Source organism: Lissotriton helveticus, chromosome 4_1 (genome assembly GCF_964261635.1).
Source record: "Lissotriton helveticus chromosome 4_1, aLisHel1.1, whole genome shotgun sequence".
Lineage (NCBI taxonomy): Eukaryota > Metazoa > Chordata > Amphibia > Caudata > Salamandridae > Lissotriton > Lissotriton helveticus.
The window spans coordinates 637,714,955-637,741,023 of record NC_136063.1 but is presented as its reverse complement, the minus strand read 5'-3'; the positions used below and the strand labels follow the sequence as shown (position 1 = coordinate 637,741,023).

At 48.0% G+C, this 26,069-nt stretch overlaps 1 protein-coding gene across 1 annotated transcript in view; it reads left to right on the top strand.

The window, feature by feature from the left end:
- Window positions 1-26,069, top strand: part of SDCBP (syndecan binding protein) — a 187,213-nt gene that overhangs the window by 55,638 nt on the left and 105,506 nt on the right. The window contains exon 3 of the mRNA XM_078687270.1: window positions 18,712-18,790. Coding sequence (XP_078543396.1) covers window positions 18,712-18,790 — 79 coding nt within the window. The remainder of the gene's footprint in view (window positions 1-18,711; window positions 18,791-26,069) is intronic.

Sequence of the window (26,069 nt, the reverse complement as noted above, 5' to 3'; positions counted from 1 at the left end):
ACTACCTAAGAAAATTGAAACCATTCATCTCTGAAGCAGATCTGAAACTGGCAATCCAATCTTTAGTCATCTCTAGAGTTGAATATGGTTGCACCACCTTAGCAGGCTTACCAAAAACGTCCACAGCACCACTAAAAGCTTGCCTCAATGCCGCGGCGAGACTCATCACCGGATCAAGGAAGTTTGACCACATATCCCCGCACCTGAAAGCATTAAACTGGCTACCCTATGAGGCCAGAATTCAACTAAAGATAGCATGTATCACCCACAGAGCACTCCACCACAAGACTCCTGGATACCTATCTAAGAAAATTGAGCTATCAGGAGGCAGCAGACCGGCTAGAAATGCCAAAGAACTGCTGCTACGTCCAGCCATATTCAGAAAGAAAAAAACTTATGACGGAGCGTTCACAGGAGCTGCCCCCAGAATCTGGAACTCACTCCCTCCAAGCATTAGGAAGATTCCTAATACCTCAACATTTAAGCGAGAAGTGAAGAGCTTCTTAATGAGTAAATACCTCATATAGACTAGCGAATTTTATCCTCAAACTAAATACTATCTCATCAGAAAGGGAATGACTGACGGGAATTAGATGAAAGATAAACGCTGATCCGAAACTGAAGACTCTCCTTTGTAACTAATATATACACCAATTGCTACCTCATGTCAAAAGGAACTCATACAGTTACATCACATAGTAAACTATATAACCGCTACCTCCTATGTACGACGAAAAGGACAAATGACATAACCTATGCTGTTTAGTGAATTCGTATTATAATCGACGAACCTGAGTGGATGTATGTATGTGGCAATCCATACTGTGCCAGTGTATAGTAACCTGAGTGGAATGTATAGTAGTTATATAAGCATCAACTATAGCCATATATTTATCTACCTCATAGCTATTTGTTATCTAAAGGTTACATCATGTTAATACTTATCCTACTTCTATGTGAAGCGCTCTGATACCCACGGGTCTTGTTCGCGCTATACAAAACTTTCAATAAATAAATAAATAAAATAAATAAAATTGGGTGCCTGGGATCCGAACACTAGATGGGACTACACGAGACACAGGTATAGGCATAGCAGAGGCGTTTGCGCAATACTACGAGGCTATCATGACATCCATCTACCTACACTAGATCCTGACGATAGGGATATCCTGGAGTCTGACATTACGGTGGAGGAGGTGGAGGCTGCTATGGGAGATTTGCAGGCAGGGAAGGCGCCGGGACCCAATGGGTTTCCAGCGGAGGCGTTCGGGTGTGTGTCGGGAAGAGTAGCTCCCCATATGTTAAAGATGTTTAATGAGGCCAAACAGGAAGGGTTACTCCCAAAGGATCTTAGATCTGCTACAATAGTAGTGATACATAAACCTGGCAAACCGCAGGATTTATGCAGCCCATTTCACTCCTGAATTATAAAACCAAGGTCTTTGGCAAAATCCTAGCCACCAGATTGGGGGCGGTCATTGAATCCTTGATCCACCCGGATCAATCGGGCTTTATGCCGCACAGAAACACGAGAAACCAAAACGAGCACCACTATTGCCTAACAACTTCAACTTGGATCATGGATGATCTCTCGAACTGCTGAATCAAACAGTAGCTCTCGGGAATTGATTTTTCCGGAATTAATCCAATTATTTTTATTAGTTTGAAATCAGAAACCATACGAATTTAGTTATTAGAGAACATAGCATTGGAAAAATAAATGAGAAGTTTTTAAATGATTCGTATTCAATTGAACATTCCTAATGCTGAGTAGAGGGGGTCTACGCGTTTCGATAACCCCTGGGTGTGGGGAAATCTCATCAGGACCATGTGCCTGTAAATGAAGGACAAATATGAATCAACCGAGTGGAGAGCCAGACCTCTGAAACTACAGTGTAGCAAGGGGGGAAAAACCTCATCCTACCTCTCAGGTGCTCGATTTCCTCTTGCTTGGCAATACTGTAACAAAAACAGAGTCTCTTTAGCCTCTAATTCCAAAGGACTTACACTCTTTTCAACATAAAACTCGCACGTGAATACTCACATCTTTTCGCGCATGTGGCGACTTATCAAATTTGGTGGAAGTGGAGATCTAAAACAACAAAGGGGCTTGTCAGAGCACTGTGGTGCATGTGGAGCTCCTAAAACTAATTTAGACGAAAGGAGGACGGCTTACTTGTTTGGGGCGTGTGTGTAGTCCGATTGCTCTTTCGGGCTTCGCAGCGGCTCTTCGCGCTTGTGCTGGCTGCAATTGAAGGGAGGAGACTGGTATCAGATCGCTGTCTATTTTAGACACACAGTGGGTAGCTTGCGTTCCTATTCTGTCGCAACGGTTGGAGTTACCTTTACAATTCTCTAGCTCTGACTTGATCAGGGGGTCCACGCCATTCAGCCTCTGTCGGTCGGTTCAGGGGCCGGCACCATTTAGTCGGTGTTGCTCTTCTCGCGTCTCTGGGTTTTACTCACTTCCTGGATCTACGGATTGTGGGAGTTGTAGTTTGTTTCTTAGTCGTCATGGAGACGATGTGTTTGAACAGGAATACGATTAAATTGGACCTTATGCCGCCGACCTCACAGTCTGTCACGGGGACAATCAGGCCTATTTCGTTATCTGCCGTGTAACGTCAGGGGTATTTACAAGCGGTAGATTTCAGAAATTTCGTTCAAACCGTTTGTAGCCGTATTAAATTTTACGATTAGCATGGCTTCATGGCGTGATAGCTTTTCTTCAATATCGCCACCTCTGGAATCTCTCTCAATTTTGGCAATCACTGTCCACTTTAAGTCTTCTAGCGTGTGCTCATTATTTCTCCAATGATTCACTAGTGGAGCAGTTGTCACGTTCTTTTTTTTTTTTTTTTTTTTTTTATGCGAGATTTGTGTTGTGTGATTCGACATCTCACCTCCTGACTTGTTTTGCCGATGTACAATTTGTCACAAGGGCATCTTATGCCATATATGACGTATCGTGATTTACAATTCGAAAATTTTTCGTGTTTCAAAAATTGTTGCTTATGTTTAAACAGGGTCCCTTCTTCCGTACTTGCACAACAAATGCAAGACCCACATTTATGATGGCCTTGGATTGGTGGCAATCCTAGCATTGTGCCAATTGTCAATGGTTTCTTTTTTATCGCTGCTCGTACCAAGTGGTTGGAAATACTTTGGTCTTTTTTGAACGCAAAAAGTGGTTTCTCTTTAAGTGTTTCATCGATGTTTTCCACCAAATGCCAATTTTGTAGAATGGTCTTCTTGAAAAGATTTGAATTTGAGCAAAACGTTGACACACATACTATTCTATTAAGAGTAGGTTTTTCTTTTTTGACTAGAAGCGTGTCTCGAGGAATCCACCACACTCTCTTCATTGTTCTTCTTAATAGTTTTTTAGGGTAGCCTCTTAATGCTAAATTGTCCGTCAGATTATTAGCATGGAACATGTATTCGTCTTTGAAATGGCAATTTCTTTTAATCCGGAGGTACTGTCCAAATGGGAGGTTTTCCTTTAAATTGCGTGTTTCTATCAGTCTTTTTCTTGTATAATGTAGTAACCAAGCCTACATTTGTTGGATAAACCTCGACATCGAGGAATGACATCCTAACTTTTGAAAAGCTCATGCTAAATTTGATTTCTTCTGTTCTCGAGTTGAGCCACTCATGGAACTTTTTCAGATCTTCTTCGTTCCCTTTCCAAGTCAAGAAAATGTCGTCGATATATCGACTCCAGCTTGTGATTTGTTCCACAAATGGATTTGACTGATACACAAATCTCTCTTCGTATAATGCCATGAAGAGTACGGCCAATTCAGGGGCAAAAGGACACCCCATAGCTACGCCGCTTGTCTGGTAGAAAAATTCTCCATTAAAGTTGAAGTAATTTTTCTTTAAAGCCAATGATGCTAGCTGCATGATAAAGTCAGTTGGTACTCTGGTGGGTCTTGGTCTTTGTTCCAGGAAAAAATGAATCGCATCCAGACCGTCGCTCTGGGGGATCTGAGTATACAATGAAGTAACATCCATTGTTACTAAAAAGTCTTCATTTTGTTCGAAAGGAATGGTGGGAAGTTTATTAATGAAATCAGTTGTATCACGGAGGAATGATTTAACTTCGGACATAAAGGGTTTCAAGAAAAAGTCCACAAACTTGGAAACCGGTTCGAATAGTGACTCGCAACCGGAGACAATTGGTCTTCCGGGTGGTGTGTTCACATCTTTATGAATTTTTGGTAAAACATAAAACAGGGGTATTCGCGGACTATTGCATTTGAGATATTCAAACTCTTTTTTTTCCGATAATTCCATCGATCAAGCCTTTCTCCAAAATTGGGTTCAGTTGTTGTTGCAATTCTGTAGTGGGGTCCTTCTGTATTCTTCTATAGCACCTGGGGTTGTTGAGTTGACTCATCACTTCTACTATATATTTGTCAGTGTCCCATACTACAATTGACCCTCCTTTATCCGCCTGTTTTTTTGTAACTGATGTATCTTTTTTAAGATTTTCTAGAGCACTTCTTTCTGCTTGTGAGATGTTAAATTTTGTCCAATTCCGTTTTCCTTCCATTTTGGTTATGGCTGATAAAATTGTTTTTTCAAAAGTCATAATTTCTTTTGCAACTTTATTTCCTGGTGGACAAAAAGATGACTTTTTTCTCAGCCCTGTAACCTCCACTGATGGATTGAACGCTGTTTGTGTGAAGAAAGATTTCAGTTTAATTTTTCGACAAAATTCAAGTGCCTCCATTTTAAGTTTCACAAAATTAGTGTGTCTCGTAGGGACAAAAGAGTCCTTTTTCCAAGATGCTAATTTCTGCTGGGGTAAGGACTTTGTTTGGCAAATTGAAGATCGGAGACACTACCAGTTCTTGTAGTTCTGCCTCCGGGTCGACATTTCCCATGGTTGGTTGTAACGTGGGCGTGCTCGGTTTTGTGGTTGGCCTCTCCCTAAAAAAGGAGCTGGAGATTGACCTGGTTGTTGTTGGAATGCTCCTCTTTTATTAGTGCCTCTCCTTTGATTCACTCTCACCCTCACTACTGCTTGATGCTGACGAAGTATCTGAAAAGGAGATGAACTTGTTTGTTGATCGTCCTTGATATTCTCCTAGGTATTTCCTTGAGTCGGGTCTGGAATAAAAGTCCGTTTGTAGATATGGGTATGTCTTTTCCAGATTAAAATTCTTTTTATCCTTTTGAAACTGGTTTTCTTTTTGGTTTATTGTGTAGTCCTTAAATTCTGAAATGTCCTTTTCAACTTTCTCCAGTAGTGTTTTTGCGTCCGTGATAAGTTGATTTTGCTGTATCTCACTTTCCAGAGTTTTTATCTCTTCCAATTGTTGCAATGAGATTTCCCCACACCCAGGGGTTATCGAAACGCGTAGACCCCCTCTACTCAGCATTAGGAATGTTCAATTGAATACGAATCATTTAAAAACTTCTCATTTATTTTTTGCGTCCGTGATAAGTTGATTTTGCTGTATCTCACTTTCCAGAGTTTTTATCTCTTCCAATTGTTGCAATGAGATTTCCCCACACCCAGGGGTTATCGAAACACGTAGACCCCCTCTACTCAGCATTAGGAATGTTCAATTGAATACGAATCATTTAAAAACTTCTCATTTATTTTTTGCGTCCGTGATAAGTTGATTTTGCTGTATCTCACTTTCCAGAGTTTTTATCTCTTCCAATTGTTGCAATGAGATTTCCCCACACCCAGGGGTTATCGAAACACGTAGACCCCCTCTACTCAGCATTAGGAATGTTCAATTGAATACGAATCATTTAAAAACTTCTCATTTATTTTTCCAATGCTATGTTCTCTAATAACTAAATTGTGAATAATATTGTATAGTTCCTTAAGTTAAGAGTGTATATATTGATGTGCTGTTGTGTATGAGTGTTTGAATGAAAGTTGTTAGGTTGAAAGAAATTGTCTTTATATATGTGATGTGGAGTCAAAAAGTTTTGTTTGTATTTGTATAGAATTTTTTTTTCCATTCGTATGGTTTCTGATTTCAAACTAATAAAAATAATTGGATTAATTCCGGAAAAATCAATTCCCGAGAGCTACTGTTTGATTCAGCAGTTCGAGAGATCATCCATGATCCAAGTTGAAGTTGTTAGGCAATAGTGGTGCTCGTTTTGGTTTCTAGTGATTGATTGTGAGGCTTGTCCTTATTGCCGGTGAGCCCAGACCCAGTCTTGGTAATGGCACAGAAACACGAGGCTTAACCTGCGATACTTGTTTGGGGTGCTTCAAACGGTGTATAACCGCCCGAATGTACCAGCGGCCCTACTGTCACTGGATGCCCATATGGCCTTTGACAGTATGGAGTGGCAATATATATATGCGGTCTTGGCCAAACTGGGTTTTGGTGATAACTTTCGAGCATGGGTAAGGTTGTTGTACACTGCACCCTTTTGCGAGGTTCCGTGTTAACGGTACATTCTCCAGGAGGTTTCAATTGGGGCGGGGCACGAGGCAGGGCTGTCCGCTCTCCCCGACTTTATTCGCCTTGGCTTTGGAGCTGCTGGCGGCTTGGGTGCGGACGGATCCCACGGTGTGGGGTATTGACTTAGGGGGGCAGCTGGTAAGAGCGTATATCGTTATACCCTGATGATGATCTAATCTATGTACAAAGGCCGTCCGACTCTATCCAGAGACTCGTGCAGATCCTGCGTACGTTTGGCGAGTACTCCGGCTATCGCATTAATTGGGACAAGTCCCTGGGTCATCTGATGGTAGGAATGTCGGGTGCTGGTCTGGAATGAGGCCTTCCGATACTTGGGTATCTGGATTATGAAGTCGGAGGAGGAGTTCATGCGCTTGAATGTGTATGCTCAACTGGAGCGGCTAAGAGGGGACGTAACACATTGGACCACTCTCCCGCTCTCCTTGATGGGACGTGCCGTCCTCTTTAAAATGATGGCCCTACCTCGCTTGCTCTATGTTCTGCAAAGTGCGCCCTTTCCAGTTCCGGAGAAGATCTTCCGGGTGATCGACTCTTCTGTGGGGAGGGGGATGCCTGAGAATTGCACCGAAGAAGCTCCAGCGGGGGATATATGAGGGAGGAATCGCTGTCCCTGACATTAGGCTCTTCTATTGGGCTGCACAGTTAGTCAACATCAACGGGTGGGTGTTCGCCCCGATGGATTAGCCGGCGTATAGGGTGGATCGCATGGTCTTTGGGGGAGATACCTATCTGGCCGCTCTTTATCGCACGGGTAGACGCAGCCTTCCTCTGCCACCTCAAACGGCCTCAGTCGTGGAGACGTGAAAACGGGCGACAAAACTGCTGGGTTGGGAAGCGAAGCTTACAGCACAAACCCCGCTATGGGCTGGGAATTATCTCCCAGAGGTTGCTAAATTGAAGGGCCTTCGCAAGTGGAGCCTAATTGGCATTGATGTGTTGGGCGATGTCTGGAAAAGAGGGGACATGCTAGAGTTCACTACCCTGCAGGCTGAATTCCAAATGGAAAAGGGGAGTTCCTTCACTACCAGCAGCTCGGACATGCCATCTACCAACATCTACACCACGGGGAACAGTTACCAGACTATGCCCCACTGGGAGATAGATTATTGCTTGATCCCATGATAGATAAAGCCATTTCCCTCACGTACAAAAAGCTAATCAATAACCTAGCTGATCCCTTGGGACCTCTGCGTGAAAAATGGGAGTCTGAGGTTGGGTTGTTTGGAGAAGACGATTGGAGGGAGGCCCTGCAGAGTCCCCGGGAGGTGGCAATTCGTGCCCTGTTTAGGCTTGTTCAGCTGCGCATCCTGCACCGCTCCTACATCCCGCGCATGACACAATACCGTATAGGTTATGTTGACTCGCACTTCTGTCTGCGGGGTTGTGGGGGGGTGGGTACTTTCTTCCATATTTTGTGGGACTGCGCCAGGATCCGGGCATACTGGTCCAGACTGGCGGACATAATGTCTGACGTGGTTGGCACTGAGGTCCCATTGGAGGCCCGATGGCACATCTTAGGGGTGATGTGTGACATCACATGGCCTACATGGGAAAAGGTCTGGCTGGCGTTAGCAAGTATGGTCGCCAAAAGAAATATAGCGAGACTATGGGGTAGTAATGTCTTGCCAATAGTGGAAGATTGGGAAAATTATCTAGATTGGTGCCAGAGGGCTGAAAAAGTGATATATAAAAGTAGAGGGTGTCCCAGAAGTGGGAGAAAATATGGGCGGCGTGGAGAATGTATAGGGGGGACTTACTGGATACCCAGTCGATCTCGGAAACTTGCTAGCAATATGTATGTTTCTTTGTCTTTGTATGCAGGTCGAAATGTTCGGAATGGTACTATGAATGACTCTGCCTTCTGTATGTCCACATACTATTTGATGCTTTACAGTGTACAACTGTTTTTTGGAGCCTGTTAATTTAATAAAAAGATTTTTTTTTTTTTTAAACGAATAACACAGCAAATGTTGTTTTTTATGTGAACAAATGCTTACAATTACTTGACAGTCCTATTTCTGATCAAGATTATTAGAAGCAGATGGCACTAGCATTCCATTCGATGCCATGGTAGTGTCTAAGGCTGGGGCGAACTTTTAATTACACAGAAGTAATTTTGCATTGCTTTTTCAATCAATCAATCAATCATGCCATTTGTATAGCGCACTACTCACCGGGAGGGTCTCAAGGCGCTTGGGGGGAGGGGTATGCTACTGCTCGAACAGCCAGGTCTTGAGTTGTTTCCTGAAGGCGAGATGGTCCTGGTTCAGCCGAAGGTGGATGGGAGGGAGTTCCAAGTCTTGGCAGCCAGGTAAGAGAAGGATCTTCCTCCGGCGGAGGCTCTTCGGATGCGTGGTACGGCTGCGAGGGCGAGGCTGGTGGACCATAGCTGGCGGGTGGGCGTGTAGAAGGTCAGGCGGTCGTTGAGGTACTTGGGGCCCAGGTCGTGGAGAGACTTGTGTGCGTGGGTGACGAGCCGAAACGTGATCCTCTTGTCGACGGGGAGCCAGTGCAGGTTCCTCAGGTGGCTGAAGTTGTGGCTGCGTCGGGGGACATCCAGGATGAGTCGGGCGGAGGCGTTCTGGATGCGCTGGAGTCTTTTCTGTAGCTTGGCTGTGGTTCCGGCGTAGAGGGCGTTTCCGTAGTCCAGTCGGCTGGGGACGAGTGCCTGGGTGACAGTCTTCCTGGTCTCGGTCGGGATCCAGCGGAAGATCTTGCGAAGCATACGCAGGGTGTTGAAGCACGATGAGGAGACGGCGTTGACTTGTCTGGTCATCGAGAGGGAGGGGTCCAGGATGAAGCCCAGGTTGCGTGCATGGTCGGTTGGCTTGGGTGCGGTGCCCAGGGCTGGGGGCTACCAGGAGTCGTCCCAGGCGGAGGGCGAAGATCCCAGGATGAGGACTTCCGTCTTGTCCGAGTTCAGTTTCAGGCGGCTGTCCTTCATCCACTCGGCGACGTCTTTCATCCCTTCGTGTAGGTTCTGGCGGTGTCGGGGTCTCTGGTGAGGGAGAGGATCAGCTGGGTGTCGTCGGCGTAAGAGATGATGTTGAGGTTGTGCTGGCCTGCGATGGCTGCGAGAGGTTTCATATAGATGTTGAAGAGGGTGGGGCTGAGTGAAGATCCTTGCGGGACGCCGCAGATGACTTCGGTGGCCTCGGAGCGAAACGGGGGGAGGCGGACTCTTTGTGTTCTTCCGGCGAGGAACGAGATGATCCACTCCAGTGCCTTCTCTTGGATACCGATGTTGCTGAGGCACTGGACTAGGGTGCGGTGGCAGACCGTGTCGAACGCAGCGGAGAGGTCCAGTAGGATGAGGGCCACTGTTTCCCCCTTGTCGAGCAGGGTCCGGATGTCGTCGGTGGCTGCGATGAGGGTGGTCTCGGTGCTGTGGTTGGCTCTGAAGCCGGACTGCGAAGGGTCGAGGGATCCGTTCATCTTGAGGAAGGCGGTCAGCTGTCTGTTGACGATCTTCTCGATGACTTTAGCAGGAAAAGGGAGGAGCGAGATGGGGCGGAAGTTTTTGAGATCGGTGGGGTCCGCTGTAGGTTTCTTCAGGAGGGCGCTGATCTCGGCGTGCTTCCAGCTCTCCGGGAAGGTGGCGGTGTTGAAGGAGGCGTTGATGATGTTCCGGAGTTGGGGTGCGATGGTGGAGTCGGCCTTGTTGAAGACGTGGTGTGGGCAGGGGTCGGTCGGTGATCCGGAGTGGATGGTGTTCATCGTGCGGGCTGTGTCTTCGGTGGTCCCCGTGGTCCAGGTGCGAAGGGTGGCGGTGGGGGGCGTTGGTTCGACGGTTGGGTGCGTGGGTGGGGCGCCGAAGCTGTTGTGGATGTCGGCGATCTTGCGGTGGAAGAACGAGGCGAGGGAGTCGCAGAGGTCTTGTGACGGAGTGATGTAGTTGGTGCCGGTGCTGGGGTTGGAGAACTCCTTGACGATAGTGAAGAGCTCTTTGCTGTCGTGGGCGTTGTTGTCCAGTCGTTCCTTCAGGGATTTCTTCTTGGTGGTGCGGATGAGCTAGTGGTGCTTGCGGGTAGCGTGTTTGAGGGCGGTCATGTTGTCGGTGGTCCGGTCGAGGAGCCCGGCTTTCTCGAGGGTGCGGCAGGTCTTCTTGGAGTCCTTGAGGTCGTCGGTGAACCAGGATGCCTTCTTGCTTCTGGGTCTGCTGGGAGGGTTCTTTAGTGGCGCGAGGTTGTCGGTGCAGGCGGTCAGCCACTGTGTGAAGTTGCGTGCTGCTTCGTTGGGGTCCGTTGTGTTGGCGGGTGGTCTCTGGCTGAGGGAGGTGGTGAGCTGGTCTGCGGTGATCTTGCTCCAATTCCTGTGAGGTACCTGTTGCGGGTGGTGGTGGGTCGTGGATCTTTTGAAGCTGAAGTGGACGCAGCTGTGGTCGGTCCAGTGGAGTCCGGTGGCTTGGCTGAAGGTGATGTACTTGCTGGAAGAGAAGACGGGATCAAGCGTGTGGCCGGCGTAGTGGGTGGGGGTGTTGACCAGTTGCTTGAGTCCGAGGTTGGCGAGGTTTTCCAGCAGGGCGGTGGTGTTGCCGTCCTTGTTGTTCTCCAGGTGGAAGTTGAGGTCCCCGAGGAGGATGTAGTCGGTAGAGGGGAGGGCGTGCGGGCTGATGAAGTCTGTGATGTCTTCGCTGAATTGTGTGCGTGGTCCCGGGGGTCTGTAGACGAGGGTGCCTCTTAGGGTCGGTGTGAATCTGGAAGTGGAGATGTTCGGCTGCGGCGAAGGAGTCGTTGGCGTCGGTCGTGATGCGGATGGTGTTCCTGTGGACGATGGCGATGCCACCTCCGGTCTGGTTGATGCGGGCCCTCCTGACGATCTTGTACCCGTCCGGGATGGCGATGGCGATGTCGGGTGCAGAGGAGGCGTTCATCCAGGTTTTTTGTGAGGAAGGCGACGTCCGGTGATGTAGCGTCGAGGAGGTTCCAGAGTTCCACGGCGTGTCTGTGGACGGAGCGGGTGTTGATCAGGATGCACTTGAGGTGGTTGCTGCTGGTGTTTGTCTTGGCGGGTGCGGGGCAGGTTCGGAGGCAGGTGAACTTGCAGGTGAAGGGTCCGTTGGTGCGTCTCGGGGTGGCTCGGCAGCAGGCGTGGGTCCGGCCGGCATTGAGTGCGTTGAGAGTGGCGGCGTCGTAGGTCAGTCGGGTCGTCTTGCCTCGGCGGGGAGGGCCAGGGGTCCTGGCGCGGACGGGCGCAGACGGGCTTACCTTTGGCGCTCAATCGGTGCTCCCGCTGCGCGGTCGCTCTGGGGGCGTCATAAGTAAGGAGCCTGGAGGGAGGAGCAGCTGGGTGGCGGGAGCGGGGCGGCGAATGGAATCACAGGGGGGCGGGGCCGCAGGGAGGCAGCGGCGGGAAATTCCAAGAAGCAGCAGGCAGCGGGAAATTCCCAGGAGCAGCGGGAAATTCCCAGGAGCAGCTTTTTAACTCAGAAATACCAAATATTACACAAGAATGCCCGTTTTCATAGTTATGAGTAATTTGGCATAAACATCACAGGAATAACTAACTATGCCAGCAGCTAGTGGCTGCTGATGTTCGTGTTCTGTTGCATTTATGGTTTAAATACCTTTATTTGCAATTTCAACAGAACAAAAAAGAAAGTGGTAAAATTACATCAGGTTTCGGGACCTGTTGAATACAGGACTACATGCAGTGCAACATTACAAACCAAACCGCCCATAACTCCCCCCCCCCCCCCCCCCCCCCCCCCTCTTTAAAGGGTGGTGTTACTTGGTCCACGGCCCTTAGGTGGAAGCAGGATGGGCCTCGGACAGTCGCAACAGCCGAAGTTATTTCGGGCAAGCGAGTTCCCGAAATTCTGATGTCATTAGGATCGGTAAGGATCCCCATAGTTTAGGAAATGCCGTTCCCTGATTAGACAAGGAGAGATTGATGCGTTTCATCCCTAGTATGTACCACAAACGGTGTAGCCAGCCTAGATGCATAGGGATCTGCCCTGTACCCCAGTGGGAAAGGATGTTTTGTAAGGCTGCCCCCAAGGCTAGGCTGATCTGTTTACCTCGTCGGGACTTTAGGGGGAAGGTGTGGGGGTTCAGAAGACCTAATATTATGTAAGCAGGAAATCAGGGAAGGTCTACATCCAGGTGAGTATCAATATCTGTGAGCACATGGGACCAATAAGTCTCGAGTTTCTGGCTATCCCACAAGATGGGTAGAAGCATACCTGGGGATCCACATTGACGCCAGCGTTCTGGGGATTTGGACTGGTTGTATTTATGAAGCCGGCGGGTTGTATAGTACCGGTAGGTAGTGATTCTTGTACCTGTCTCGATACTGGCGATGTTATGAGCAGTGTGCCGTGCCCTATAGTAAATGTCACCCCACTCTTTAGTCTAGAGTCCCCTTCCTATTTCTGATTCTCATCATATTTGGCTCTTACATTTGGGGACCCCTGTGGTTGGGCCTATCAGACGATACAGATCCGAGACCAGGCATTTGTCAAATGTCCTAGACAGGAACAAGTGTTCAAAAGGAGTGAGTTGTTGCTCTGCACAAGGGTGAATATAAAGGGTGCAGCACCCAGTGACGAATCTGGATGTAGTGCCATTGCTCTGTTTCTGGAAGCGGGTTTCTGTACAGAGGGACTCAAAAGAGAGAGGACCACATGCCTGCCTGTGCCCATGCCTGGAATGCGGGGTCCTGGAAGCCCGGGTGAAAATCTGGGTTCTTGATTATGGGGTTTAGCGGTGCGGGGAAGGACGTAATGCCCCTCTGTGTCACTATTCTGTCCCAGACTGCCAGTGACGCCTTAGTGATGGGAGAATGGTACAGAGATTTGGGCTGCCCTTGTTTAGGAAGGAAGGGAATGCGCCAGAGAGCCTGGCCTGCCCGTGCACAGCCCATAAATAACAAATTATTTTCAGAGTCTGCACGCGACCATTCCACGAAAACCCTCAATTGAGTGGTCTGAGAGTAGCGGAGGAGGTTGAGGGTTCCTAGGCCACCCTCGTACGGGCATATATAGCTGAGATCTCTACGGATACGGGGTGCTTATCCGCCCACATGAGCGGTGTCCCTGGAGGGGGCACAGCTTGGAGTACTTAGAAGAGAAATGGGCTCCTGGGAAGGATTGTCATTTTAATTGCAGATATTTGTCCAAGCCAGGATAGAGAGTAGTACCGCCATTGACACAGGTCAGATTTGGTATGGTGGGTTAACTTTTGGTGATTGGGGGAAACAGTGTCTGTGATAGTGGAGGTTATCTTGAGGCCGAGGTATGTGATGGATGTCGAGGCCCATTGTAAGGGAAGGGCCTGTCGCAAAGTGTCTAGGGTTTGTGCCTGAGAGAGGTTTAGGGCCTGTGATTTATGGATGTTTATCTTAAAGCCGGATGTCGGGCCAAATGCCTCCAGCTCGGCCAGGAAAGCAGGGAATGAGGTGGAATGCTCCTCCAAGTATGCTATAATGTAATCTGCATAAAGGCCGATGGTGTGCAGTTCCCCTCCAAATTATACTTCCTTTATCTGGGGGTTAGAGCGATTTTTATTTTTGGGCTATGGGTTACATATAAAGGGTGAACAGAAGGGGCGACAGCGGGCCTCCCTGTCTAGTTCCCCTGTTTATGTGGAATGGGACATAGGAGCATCCATTGATGCGGACTACAGCCATGGGTTGGGTGTAGCTGCTGAGGATCCATTATTGGAAGTGATCCCCTAGGCCGAAGTGTGCCAGGGTTGTCACCAAATAGGGCCAATTTACCCTATTGAATGCCTTCTCGGCATTAACAGCAAAGAGCAATCTTTCTTGCGCATACCTCTGCGATTTTTTTTGTTGATAATTGGCAGGATCCGCCTTGTGTTATCACTGCACTGCCTGCCGTTGGGGCACAAATCAAGCCTGATCTGGTCTATGTGGCCCGGGAGGAGGAGATTAAGCCGAGCAGTATGAATACTTGTGAAGAGCTTGAGATCTGTATTCAGAAGGGAGATGGGTCGATATGAGGAACGGTGAGTCTTATCCTTCCCAGGCATTGGAATTACTACTATTACTGCTCGGAGCATAGAAGAGGGGAGCGGGGCTACGTCCCTGATTGCATTAAAGAGCCTAGTAAGAAGAGAGGTGAGGCTCTGGCAGAAGGCCTTGTAAAAGGAGGCCGGATAGCCATCTGGACCCGGAGGCTTGGATAACTTTTGGTGGGCTATACTAGAAATAACTTCTTCTATCCGAATCTGTTGATCCCGATCAGTCGCATGCGAGGGCATTAAAGAGACAGTAGCGGCCTCTCTAAGATATGCAGGGATTGCGTCTGGGTGGAGGTCCTGTGCCATGTAGAGGGTCTGATAATATTCACGGAAGGACTCCACAATGTGCGCATCATCTGTCCACTCCGGTTTCTCCTTGTCACCTTTCGAACTCCTGTCATTGGGCCCAGAGACGATTTTCCAGGAGTAGACAAGAAGAGTCACCTCCCTTATAAAACAGATGTCGGAGCAGAAGTGCTGCATATTCGGCCCTATCAATGTCCAAGCACGCTAGCTCGGCTCTGAATGCTTTTAGCTGTCTCCAAATCCTAGGAGCTCCTGTTCTCTTGTGTATGTGCTCCTGTTCCGCCTCATGGCAGGACAGGCTCTCCCTCTTATCCCAGCGGATTCTGTTATCTGAGGCAGCTATGACCACACATTCCCCCCTGACTACTGCTTTTAAGGCCTCCCACAGCGTGGAGCCTGAAACCTCAGGGGTGTCATTAATCGCCAAATAATGCTGGATTGTCTTAGTGATCTGGGCTATAACCTTGGGTCGTGGGGTAAGGTGTCCCTAAGTCTCCAAGTTCTAGGGGATGACCCAGGAGACGCAACTGTGAGGGTCACTGTGACTGCAGTGTGCTCAGATAGGGAGTGTGGCTGGATCTCGGTGGACTGGACCACGAGGTCACTTCTGGAATACCCAGGAAATAATTCAGTCTGGTGTAGGTTTTGTGGGCATGGGAGTAATCTGCTACATTTTGGGAGTCGGGGATTGATGTTCTCTAGAGGTCTACAAGGACCATGTCTGTCCTCCACCAGGTGCGTCCCCCTAAAGAGAGGGTCCCTGCCTGCCCGTGGCATTGGGCCGATCTGTTTAGGTCGGTATTGAACGCCAAGTTCAGCTCTCTTCCCCCCCCCCCCCCCCCCTAATCCGCACCAGCTGTGTGCCTATGATCTCTGTCACCGCTTTGCAGAGGAAGGGTTCCTGTACCTCGTTGGGGGAATATTTTGTGCCCACTGTGATGCTACTGGACCCAATGTTTAAGGAGTATGCTAGAAGCCTGCCTTTAATCTCGGCTTGTTTGGGCCCCACCTTCCCATTAATTGTCCGGGAAATCAAGATCGCCACTCACGCAGTCTTAGACTGGAGGGACAAGAAAATTGGTAGGGAATCCCTTTGAGCAAAGTCTGTTGGTCTTTGGGGAGGAGATGCATCTCCTGCAGCAAACACGTGTGACCCGGAGATTTCTAAGTAGGAAAGGATAGAGCTTCACTTTAGCGAATGATTGAGGCCTTTGACATGGAGTGTGAGAATAACTAATTGATTAGTCACGGAGATTTCCAATGAGGAGCAGCGTTCCTTATAGACCTGAGCTGCCCTGCCCTAACTCTGTCTGGCCTAAGGGTATAGGCGATCAGGTCATGTGTTTAACAGAAGTGACATGTGCGTGCGCCTTGTCACCAGGTCCAACAAATCCCCATAACAAAAGGCCCTAGTGGCCCAGATAAACAAAAAATCAACTATTGTCCAAAGGAAGAACATTGTCCGGGATGGGTGTCTCTATGGAAAACAAACGGTAGGGAGGAATCTCCATGGCCTGCTGAGTCTCTGAAGTTGGAAGGGAGAACTACAAGTCTAGGGGGAGCAGATTTGAAATAAGAGTGCATTATACATTATGCAGTCGTCAGTCCAGCTGAGTCTCCTGCCAGGGTGACCAGGACTGGCTGTCTCTCTCTGGCAAAGGTGTCTAGGTCCGGTAGAGAGGACCGTGAGCCTCCCAGGTCGCGAAGCTCCCCTCTCTCGCGGCCCTGCCTCCGTGCACTGGGCCGCTCTGGGGAAGGGTCTTTCGGGTTGAGTAGGCGACATGCCTCATCCAGTGAACGGAGTTGATGCAACTTCCCTTCCAAGCGAAAAACTATTCAGAACGGATGACCCCGGGAGTATGGCACTCCCCTCTCGAAGATGCGAAGTAACAGGTCAAAAGGCCTTACATTTCTGGCAGGTGGACGCTGCCAAATCTTGAAACAGGAGGGGAAATTAACCCTGAACTTGGATAGGATGTTTGTCCCTGGCTGCCTTTAGGATTTTCTCCTTGAGGGTGAAGTTAGAATGTCTGGGGAAGGTCCAGCCGAGGTTCTCCTGGGAACAACTCTGAGCACGGAAGATATCGCTAAATCGGGGGCATCTACAAGGATAGTTCTAAACAGCTCTGACACAAAGGCGACGGTGTCCGATCCATCTGGCCCAGGAGCAAACGCTCAGATGTGTATGTGATTGCGCTGGGACCTATTCTGTAGGTCCTCAGCGTGGGCTTGAAGGTCCTGATGCTGGTCTCTAAGGCTTAGGATCTCTTGCTGGAGTTGCACTATTTCTTCTTCACGCCCCTGCTTGTGACCCTCTAGAGTAGAGAGACTGTCTTCCAGGCTTTCCATGTCCCTTCAAACTCTCAAAGCCAGTTCTTTTTGAATAATTGGAGGTCGTCTCACAGCAATGTGAAGAGTGCCGCCAGGTATGAAAGGGTGCTGGTGTCTCCGCCTGTGTAGCGTCTGACGGGTCCTCCATGCTCTAGTTTGAAGCTGGGTCTCCAGAGTGGGCCCGGTCTGTTTTAAGAAACATTTCTTTCTCAGTCTCTTCCTCAAAGCATTGGCGGGGGGCCAGGAGGTCCACCGCCTCCCTTTGCAGAGGTCCACGACCGGGGCGATCCCAGGGGCACTGGCGAGCCACTGTTTGTTTGCGGCGTCTGATCTCTGCCTCGGGGGTGGGGGAGTCCAAGGGTATCCAAGATCAAAGCTAGACACAGGCAAGTTCACCTCATGTAGAGAAGGCAGAGAGAAGCCAGCAACAGGGGGAGGGGGCAGCCCCCACAATGGCCACGAACCAGGGGTGCAGACCCCCGCATCCCCCGTCTGGGACTGGCGATGTAGTCCAAAGCCTAGGCAAGGCAGCAGATCACGCGGACGCAAAAGGCAGAGTCCTCCAAGGTGCTCCCTCCAGAACTGGCTTGGACGTATGAGGGCTGTGGTGCGATGGTATCCTCTGGGTTCGTCCTGCCACCAAATCCTCGTGACCTCTGGAATGCCCCACAAAGTCCCCCGCACTGCCCCGCTTGTATCAGGAGGGTGCAGAACAGGGGGAGGGGGTTCACACAACAGGCTTTGCTACTGCCGCTCCCCTCCTCACCTCTGTGTCCGGCTTGGTCCTCCCCCAGCTTCCCGCAGTAATGCCTCGTCCTCTTCCTTTCCTCTTATAGGCCCTCCGTCCACTGGGTTGCTGGCCCCACAGGCCCGGAAGATTTATCGGCCCTGAGGGTGGTGTCCCTCTTGATCTGCAGGTGGGAGATGGCAGGTCCTCCGCTACACAGCCTCCACAAAGCACACTCTATCTGAGGAGGACTGCGGGTCAGCAGATGTGAAAACCATCTCAGGCTCTTCCCACGGTACTCCCATGTGTGCCCCAGCACCTCTAGGAGCCACGTCCAGTCTCGGCAGGAGTTGTAGGGCCGGAACAGCTGCCAAAGCGGCCCACCCCGTTCAAAGCAGAGGTGCGACTTCTGCGCTATAGAAGCTGCTATCGGCGGGGAGCGGAGAGGGACGAAATGTATCTCACCCATCCCCCATCTTTGCCACGCCCCGGTTCTTTTGCATTTATCGCAGTTTTCTTAGCACAAAATGCAACCATGTGCCCATTTTGGATGTGAGGGTGCGTATTGTGCTTAGTAAATAGTGGTAAATGCCGAGTTACATTCCTCACATGATTCCGCATTGCCTCATGTAAGTTTGCTGTAATCTTGCACAATTATGCTACCATAAATTACATCCACTCCTATTTGACATAACCCGCTGATCAAAAAAACTAAAAACACTTTCATGATTTTTGTAAGCTCCGGACAGGCATTCTGAAAAAGTAAAGCAGGGTGGGGCGTCCATTTGATTTTTCAACGTATCGTTTTTCTAACAATTTCTGGTAAAAACAAAATATGATTCTGCCTTTAATTTCAAAGATGTTAAATAGTGTTTTTACGTTATTTTCTACTATTATATAGGCCCAAACTGCATTTTCTGCCAATCCCGCCAACCCAGCAATTCTATCCGAAGCCTCCGCTCCAATTTCTCACGATGGGGGTAAGTGTTGTGTGAAGGCAATGAAAAGTAATTTGATATGTCTATTGATGCTATGGTTAATGTAGTGTTCTTCTGTAAAGCAGTATAAAGCGGAAAAGTGAAATTTCATATTTTGTGTTCTTGAAGCCCTGCTTTGTGATCCTCGTTTGGCATGCATTTTTTTCTGGTTAGTTATAGGAGTTTTTTGGGTATAATTATACACTTTTGCTCCCATATAGAAATACCTTTAAAGACCAACCATTTGATCTCTGGATAAGGATGTTTGATGATAAACTGTCACATGGAATAATTAATCCTTTTCCTGTTCGTGTGGATGGTTTATATGTACCTCCATGCTAAACTTTATTCATAAACTCCCTTTGGCTCTAAATAAATCCATTTCATTGTGAAAGAGGGAGGTATTCCAGGCTATGTATTGTCCATTGCTGCTAAGTGTTGATAATATTTTTCTTTAGAAAGCGGTCTGAAATAGTTCAGAATGAGGTATAGCTGTGGGTTGTACAGCTTGTGTTTACAGTAATATGCGAACATAAACTTTGCACCTAACTAGTTGTGTGGTGGTTTGTTTTATTTGTAGAAAAATAGTACATTGACTGGATATTTGAAGCTAAATTTATTGTGACAATTTGCCAGGGGATTTTTTGTATATTCACAATTATAAGTGAGCAGGCGTTTATGGAGGTTGATTATTTGCAATGATTAATGTCAACTGCATGGACCCTTCTGAAACGTATATGAATTTCCAAAATCTCTAGAGACCCCCATGACATTCACTGTATTCTCAACAATGGTCAGAAGAACAGTGTGAGAAACTAGCTTTTTAGGTCTCGCCCTGGAATTAGCATCCAAAGGATGCTTCCAGGGTTGGAGACGTATAGTTAGCTGTCTCGAGGGAAGGACGGACGAGAAGGTGCACGAGCGCAGTCCAGGCTGGATTGGTGTGCGCGAACGCGCACGTTCCGTCCTGCGCCGCCCTCCCATACTCCCAGCCTACCGCGCATGCATGCATGCACACAGACACAGACACAGACACAGACACAGACACAGACACAGACACAGACACTCGCACTCGCACAGACACGCAACCCCCTCCTCCCCCACAGTCACACACGCATACACACAGACTCCAAGACACACGCACGCTCACACACATACACAGGCCGCGCGCGCCCGCGCCCACACATGCCCCCCTCCCGCCCTCGCAGGCCAGCCACAAAGCGAAGCCCCACTCACCGGCAGCAGGACTCTTCCTCCATTCTTCGGCACCGGGGCGCAGGGTAGGCTCCTGCCTGCTCCGGTGCTGCAACCAATCGCGGCTCTTCCGGCTCTTCCGTGGGAGGCGGGGTAGGCTCCCGCCCTCCTACTTCCTGTTTCCTGTTGTCGCGCCGGCCTGCCTGACTTCCTGGTCGCAGGCCGGCAGAGTAACGAGGATGTTTTGCGGTATTTATTTTTCCCCTTTAGTGGACGTGAACAGCCCTGCAGGTCACATAGGACTCTGGTTCTATCAATCTTTATATTGATCTCCTGGATACTGACATGGGCCTTGCGTGCAAGATTCGCAGGGTCCATAAATATCGCTCTTAAGTAGTTGGATGAGAATGTTCAGGTCTTTGAGACTATTTTTAGGGGTAAATCCAGAACACGTGTTGTAAGCCTGTTGGCCAGGAAATGAGTTGTCGAGGTAATCGTCCCATATTAGTGAATCTAAGACTTCTCTCTAATTCCTATCGCACAGCTCTGATCTCTGACGTCGGTGTCTATTTGACACACGTTTTTTATGGGGTTCCCTGTTAACCCATTTTTGATATATCCACATAAACACTACACGAAGGCACGCTTTGTAACTTTGTTCATCGGAATTGTATGTTTGTTTCAATTGCGTTTGAGCATAATAGCTCGGGTTCTTATGTATGCCTCCAAATCTCAGTAAAAACCACATTCTGTATACCTATTTGTTTCGTCCCCGAACACCTGCGTTTTATTTATTTATTTACTTTATTAGAAGTGTTGTTTTTTGTTCAGCTCAGGCCCCCACATCAGAGAGCTAGCTCATTGATTCGGCATCAGCCGCCCCAGGCATGTTATGGTTTGGATTAGTGACGTCACTCCCGGCTGCTGTCTGTCTGCCAGGGACGTGAGGCGCAACATGCAAGTACAAAGAGAAGAACAAACCACTTCAATAAAACAAATTATTCCCAACACTTTGCTGCAAAGTGGAAAAGCTCCACCCCTCTTTCACACATGGATCATTCCATTCCAATAATTCTTGCTAGAACTTGACCTAATTCCGATCATACGACTTGAAATGGCAGACTCCCTGGATTCACATACAAGGTACAAGAGGTCTCCCAGTTGTAATCATATCGCAGGACTTGTAAGCCCTGCAAAGAGGCCTGATCTCAACCTGCCAGCCCTCTATAAAAGATATCAAGAAAAAGCCCCTGATTTCGTTTTCTGATCTACTCGAAACCCCTCTTGTAGAAAGTTTCCCTGTTTTTGAATACCCTACACATAGAAGAAAGAGGTGTCAATGTGAGATTCAGATCTGACCAACATTAACAGGCCACCGGACATATTTATCAACTACTCAGAACAGGTGATAGGTATAAGCGTTAAACTTCCAGACTCGGGGAAAACCTGTGCAAAACAACCCAGTAAATCTGGAACTCGAAAGTTATTCCCCATTCCAGGGAATGTAAGCTGTAATCCCTGTTAAGTCAAGGGGGTGATAGCAGCCCGAATAGTTCTGTCTAGCTGAGGAAACTCCCTAAATAGTTATCTGCGAACTGCCATCGGTGGCAGAGTGCTCCATAGACCTATCACGCCTTGTGACTCTGAACATACCTCACTCTCTGCGACCCCACCTTCTGTACAGCAGTGCTTCAGATGCACCTTGCAGGAACTATAAACTGCACAGTTTCCCTCCGCAGTCGCGTTTTTTTTTTCTTCGGTCCTCTCTACCAACACTCTACAATATGTGGTATTTGCACTGCTTGGGATTCTGCATCCCTCAAACCAGGCAGGATAACAGTCGGTGGGATTAGAAAGGCCTTAATGGCTACTCTGACTTCAAATTAGTGATATTTATGTAAGGATCATTGTACTGAATCTGGTTGATCGGTTGCCTTTCTTTCACTATAGGGCAGTGAGAGGTGTTTTAATTGTACTTTTTAGGTCGAGCGTAGCGAAGGGACCTCATGTATACTTTAGTATACTGAATATGTGGACAGAGTCAGACGCGCGCATTTTCCGTCTCGGATTTGACCTCGTGAGCGCGCATGTGTGCTGTCTACGGTAGAAGCTCAAGCGCGCGTCTCTTAGGTTTCGTTTTGACTTGTTTGTTTCCCTGCAGTTGCAGACATTTCATCGTCCGTAACCGTAACCACTCCGCTGCAGCAGAAGCGCGTCCTGCTGTTCCACTGCACATTGCAGCAGCTCCGTCCTTCCTGCACAACTACTCTCTGATCTACATCCAGCTCTGAAACAGTCACTACTGTCCCACTTCTGTAGCTCGGCACAGCCCTGCCAAAGTAGCTGCACCCGTGTGTGATGTGACTCACTGCTAGGATGTCAGCAGCAGAGCATCACAAGCGTGCCCAGTGCCTCTCGTGGCTGGCTACAGGCTCACCTCCTGGGATACCGTGCCACTCCTGCCGCTGCACCCCAATATATATCAGTAGCAACAGCTGGGACTCAAGAGACTGGCCAGTATTCACCATTCTCAGGGAGGAAGCTTCCCCTTTCGACTTCTTACCGTTTTCAAATGTGCTGCCTTCCTTTTGGGCACCTGTTACACAGCAAGGGTCTTTGAAGTCACATCTCATTATTTTGCACAGTCACTCACAAAGGAGAGCGCTAAATCCATCCCATAAATCCCTTTCCATTGAGTGTCAGTGCGGGCGTGAGCTGTACTTGGAGAGTTGAACAGACAAACAGTGCACTTTCTTCATTGTGAGGCATTGTTTACTGGTTCGCAAGATTGGGATTTTGCTGAATGCATGCTTTGCACAGGTAAAATAATGTTGAGCAGGGAGCTCGTCATTCTTTCGTTTCGTTTCCTCTCTCAAGTATTTCGATACAAAAGTTAAAAATCCGCCGTTAACCTTTATTTACCCTAGAACTAATATTATATAACGCTTCATTAACCTGACTTGGCATGACCTGGGTTGAAAAATGACACGGACAACACCAAATTCAGGGGCTCTCTGTCGTCGAGAATGTTTGATTTGCGGTATTTTTGTCCTCGCGGTTTGTAAATACAAAACATATTGCATTACAAATGCTATATGTATCACATATGCGAAAGTTATAACTATTGGCATTGTAAATGACAAAGCTATTAATTTAGCTATTTAAAAAAAAAAACATAAATAAAAACTTTGCCATTTACAATACCAATAGCTCAAACTTTCCTAATGCGAGACCTATTGCACTGCAAATGCTTGTTATCTAGAGGGAGTGCAAAGTATGATCTCTCATCCAGTAAAGTAACCCAGTGCCCTTCTAAGTCACGCTTTTATTAGGCAGTCCTGGTACCTAAGCCTCTGCAGGTCGAAAAACCTCTCAGCCCGACTGTTAGAAATTCTTGCTGAATGCTCCCCAACTTTAAGGAGCTCTCCTGGATGACCTCAATCCATGGATGAGACCTGTTTGTCTGCCCCTGCTTCAATATTGCAAAAGCCAAATGTCCAGTTCCACTACATGTGCTGAGTCCTTCAAGTACCCTGTCTCCATGAATAATCACAACCCAAGTCAGAGGGAGCCGTCACTAACTTAACCTCTCATCACCTGTTAGCTAGGACACAGAGCAGACAGGCTCCATTTAGCTCAATGTGTAAAGTATGTATGAGGTATCAAAACAGTAATAAAGACTAAATACAAAACAATAATCCCAAACCAAATTACAGAAATGGAGCACAATGTAATAAACAAAAGGACAAAAATCCATTAAGAGAATCCAATAAGCGAAACCAGATATATGTATATATATGTATATGTATATGTATATATGTATGTATATATATATATATATATATATATATATATATATATATATATATATATATATATATATATATATATATATATATATATATAAAGTTTTAAGAATAGCGCCAAAAAACAAAGCACCCGTGATAGTCAATGGTCGTGATAGACTAGGTACCTATGTGAAATTTGTTGCTGACTAATTGAGCGTGGGTTGAATACACCAACCCAGTTCGTCCGGGTCACAGTTTGGTCCTTTTGACTTTAGTCCTTTAAGTCTGAAACAACCACTGGAGTACACTTCTAATGCCCCATAGGACTTTAGGTGAAGCACTTGGAGACTTACAGGGTGTCTGGCAAGGCCTACAGCAGATTCCTGTCCAGGTCCAGTTGTATCCCTGTAGCTTGAATAAGAAGTCAGCCTTCTAACCCATGGAGTCTACTTCTTTGTTCTGGGTACAAGAGTGTACAGACAGCAGGTCTAGTCCTCTTCTGTTCTTCCTCCAGTCCAGTATGTATTCTGAAGTGGCTGCTTGGAGATGTCACATTTATTCTTGGCAAGAGCTGGTGGGTGAGAATGACTCCGTGCAATGCCCTAACCAGTGGGATAGAAGCCCAGGGCCAACCATACCCACTTTGGGCATTTTCAAGATAACACTCTTTGGTTGCACTAAACCTATGCTCTGGGAGGTGTTTGTGTGTGGATACATTTGTAAGACCAGTGTCCTTTCAGATATAACCTTGCATCCAGTTTGAGGCAGCTATTTAACCCTCACCAATAAATCACACCAACGTCCGATCAAAAGTAGGGTTTTCCAGCACACACACATTGTTTTGGCATTATGTTTCCCTTACATTTCAGTGCACTTCATGTGTTATATTTAAATCCCAGAGACAGAGGTCTGGTACAACAAAGCAGGATTTTATCAGCAAGCAAACAGTGGATATGCAAGAATTGTCTTGCCATCCTGTTCTTTGGCTCACAAGTGTATATAAAAGTGTAAACCCAGCAGACGTGTCAAGCAAAATTTGACACTCGAGCAGGAGTATACTCCATAATCGCCAAAAGATGCTCTCAGTCCCCACCTTTCATATGTGGCGAGGTTTAGGCTGGGAGAAATTTGCCTTCAGGGACCTCAGGCAATGAAAATTTACAATAATGCCACGGTATTAGAAAAATATCCCACTGCTTAATATTGCAAACAGCGACCCCTGACCCTTCCAGGTAGGTCGCTCCCCCTCCGCACAGCACCGCATGTGTGTCCCTGTCCCAGCTGCCGCTGCTGAGGTAGTTCGAGGACCTCCACCACCCGCAGGCTACCACCTGCGCCTCATCCCTGGTGGCCAGTGGTAGGCCATAGGTTTGCTCATCCTCCATTGTATTGCATGTATTTTCTTTCATTGCTCTTGTTGTAGTGACTGCATTTTCATTGTTGTGTCTCTGACTGCTGTTGTCTGTCTCCCCCGCTGCCTGTACGTGGTCTGTGCCCGTTCTCTCCCTCTGTTCTCCTCGCTGCGCCTGTGTCTCTCTGCCCGGTTTTCCTTCTGCTCCCCTCGCTGCCCTGTGTCTCTCTGCCCGTTTTTGCCTTATGTTGCTTAGCTGCCCCTACATTTCTGTGACCTTTGTGCCCTTTCTTGTGACCTTTGTGCCCTCTGTGCCACTCATTTCCCCCGTTTTTGTGACCTTTTTGCCCTTTCTTGGGACCTTTCTGCCCTCAGTGCCTCTCGTTTCCCCCCCGTTTTTTGTGACCTTTTCTGCCCTTTCTTGGGACCTTTCTGCCTCTGTGCCACTCGTTTCCCCCTGTTTTTTGTGACCTTTCTGCCCTTTCTTGGGACCTTTCTGCCCTCTGTGCCACTCGTTTCCCCCGTTTTTTGTAACCTTTCTGCCCTTTCTTGGGACCTTTGTGCCTCTGTGCCACTCGTTTCCCCCGTTTTTTGTAACCTTTCTGCCCTTTCTTGGGACCTTTCCGCCTCTGTGCCACTCGTTTCTCCATGTTTTTTGTGACCTTTTATCTGCCCTTTCTTGGGACCTTTATGCCTCTGTGCCACTCGTTTCCCCCGTTTTTTGTGACCTTTCTGCCCTTTCTTGGGACCTTTGTGCCTCTGTGCCACTCGTTTCCCCCCATTTTTTTGTGACCTTTTCTGCCCTTTCTTGGGACCTTTCAGCCTCTGTGCCACACGTTTACCCCTGTTTTTGTGACCTTTCTGCCCTTTTTGTGACCTTTGTGCCTTCTGTGCCACTAGTTTCCCCCTCAATTGTTGTGCCCTTTGGCCTTCTGTTTCCTTCATCGCC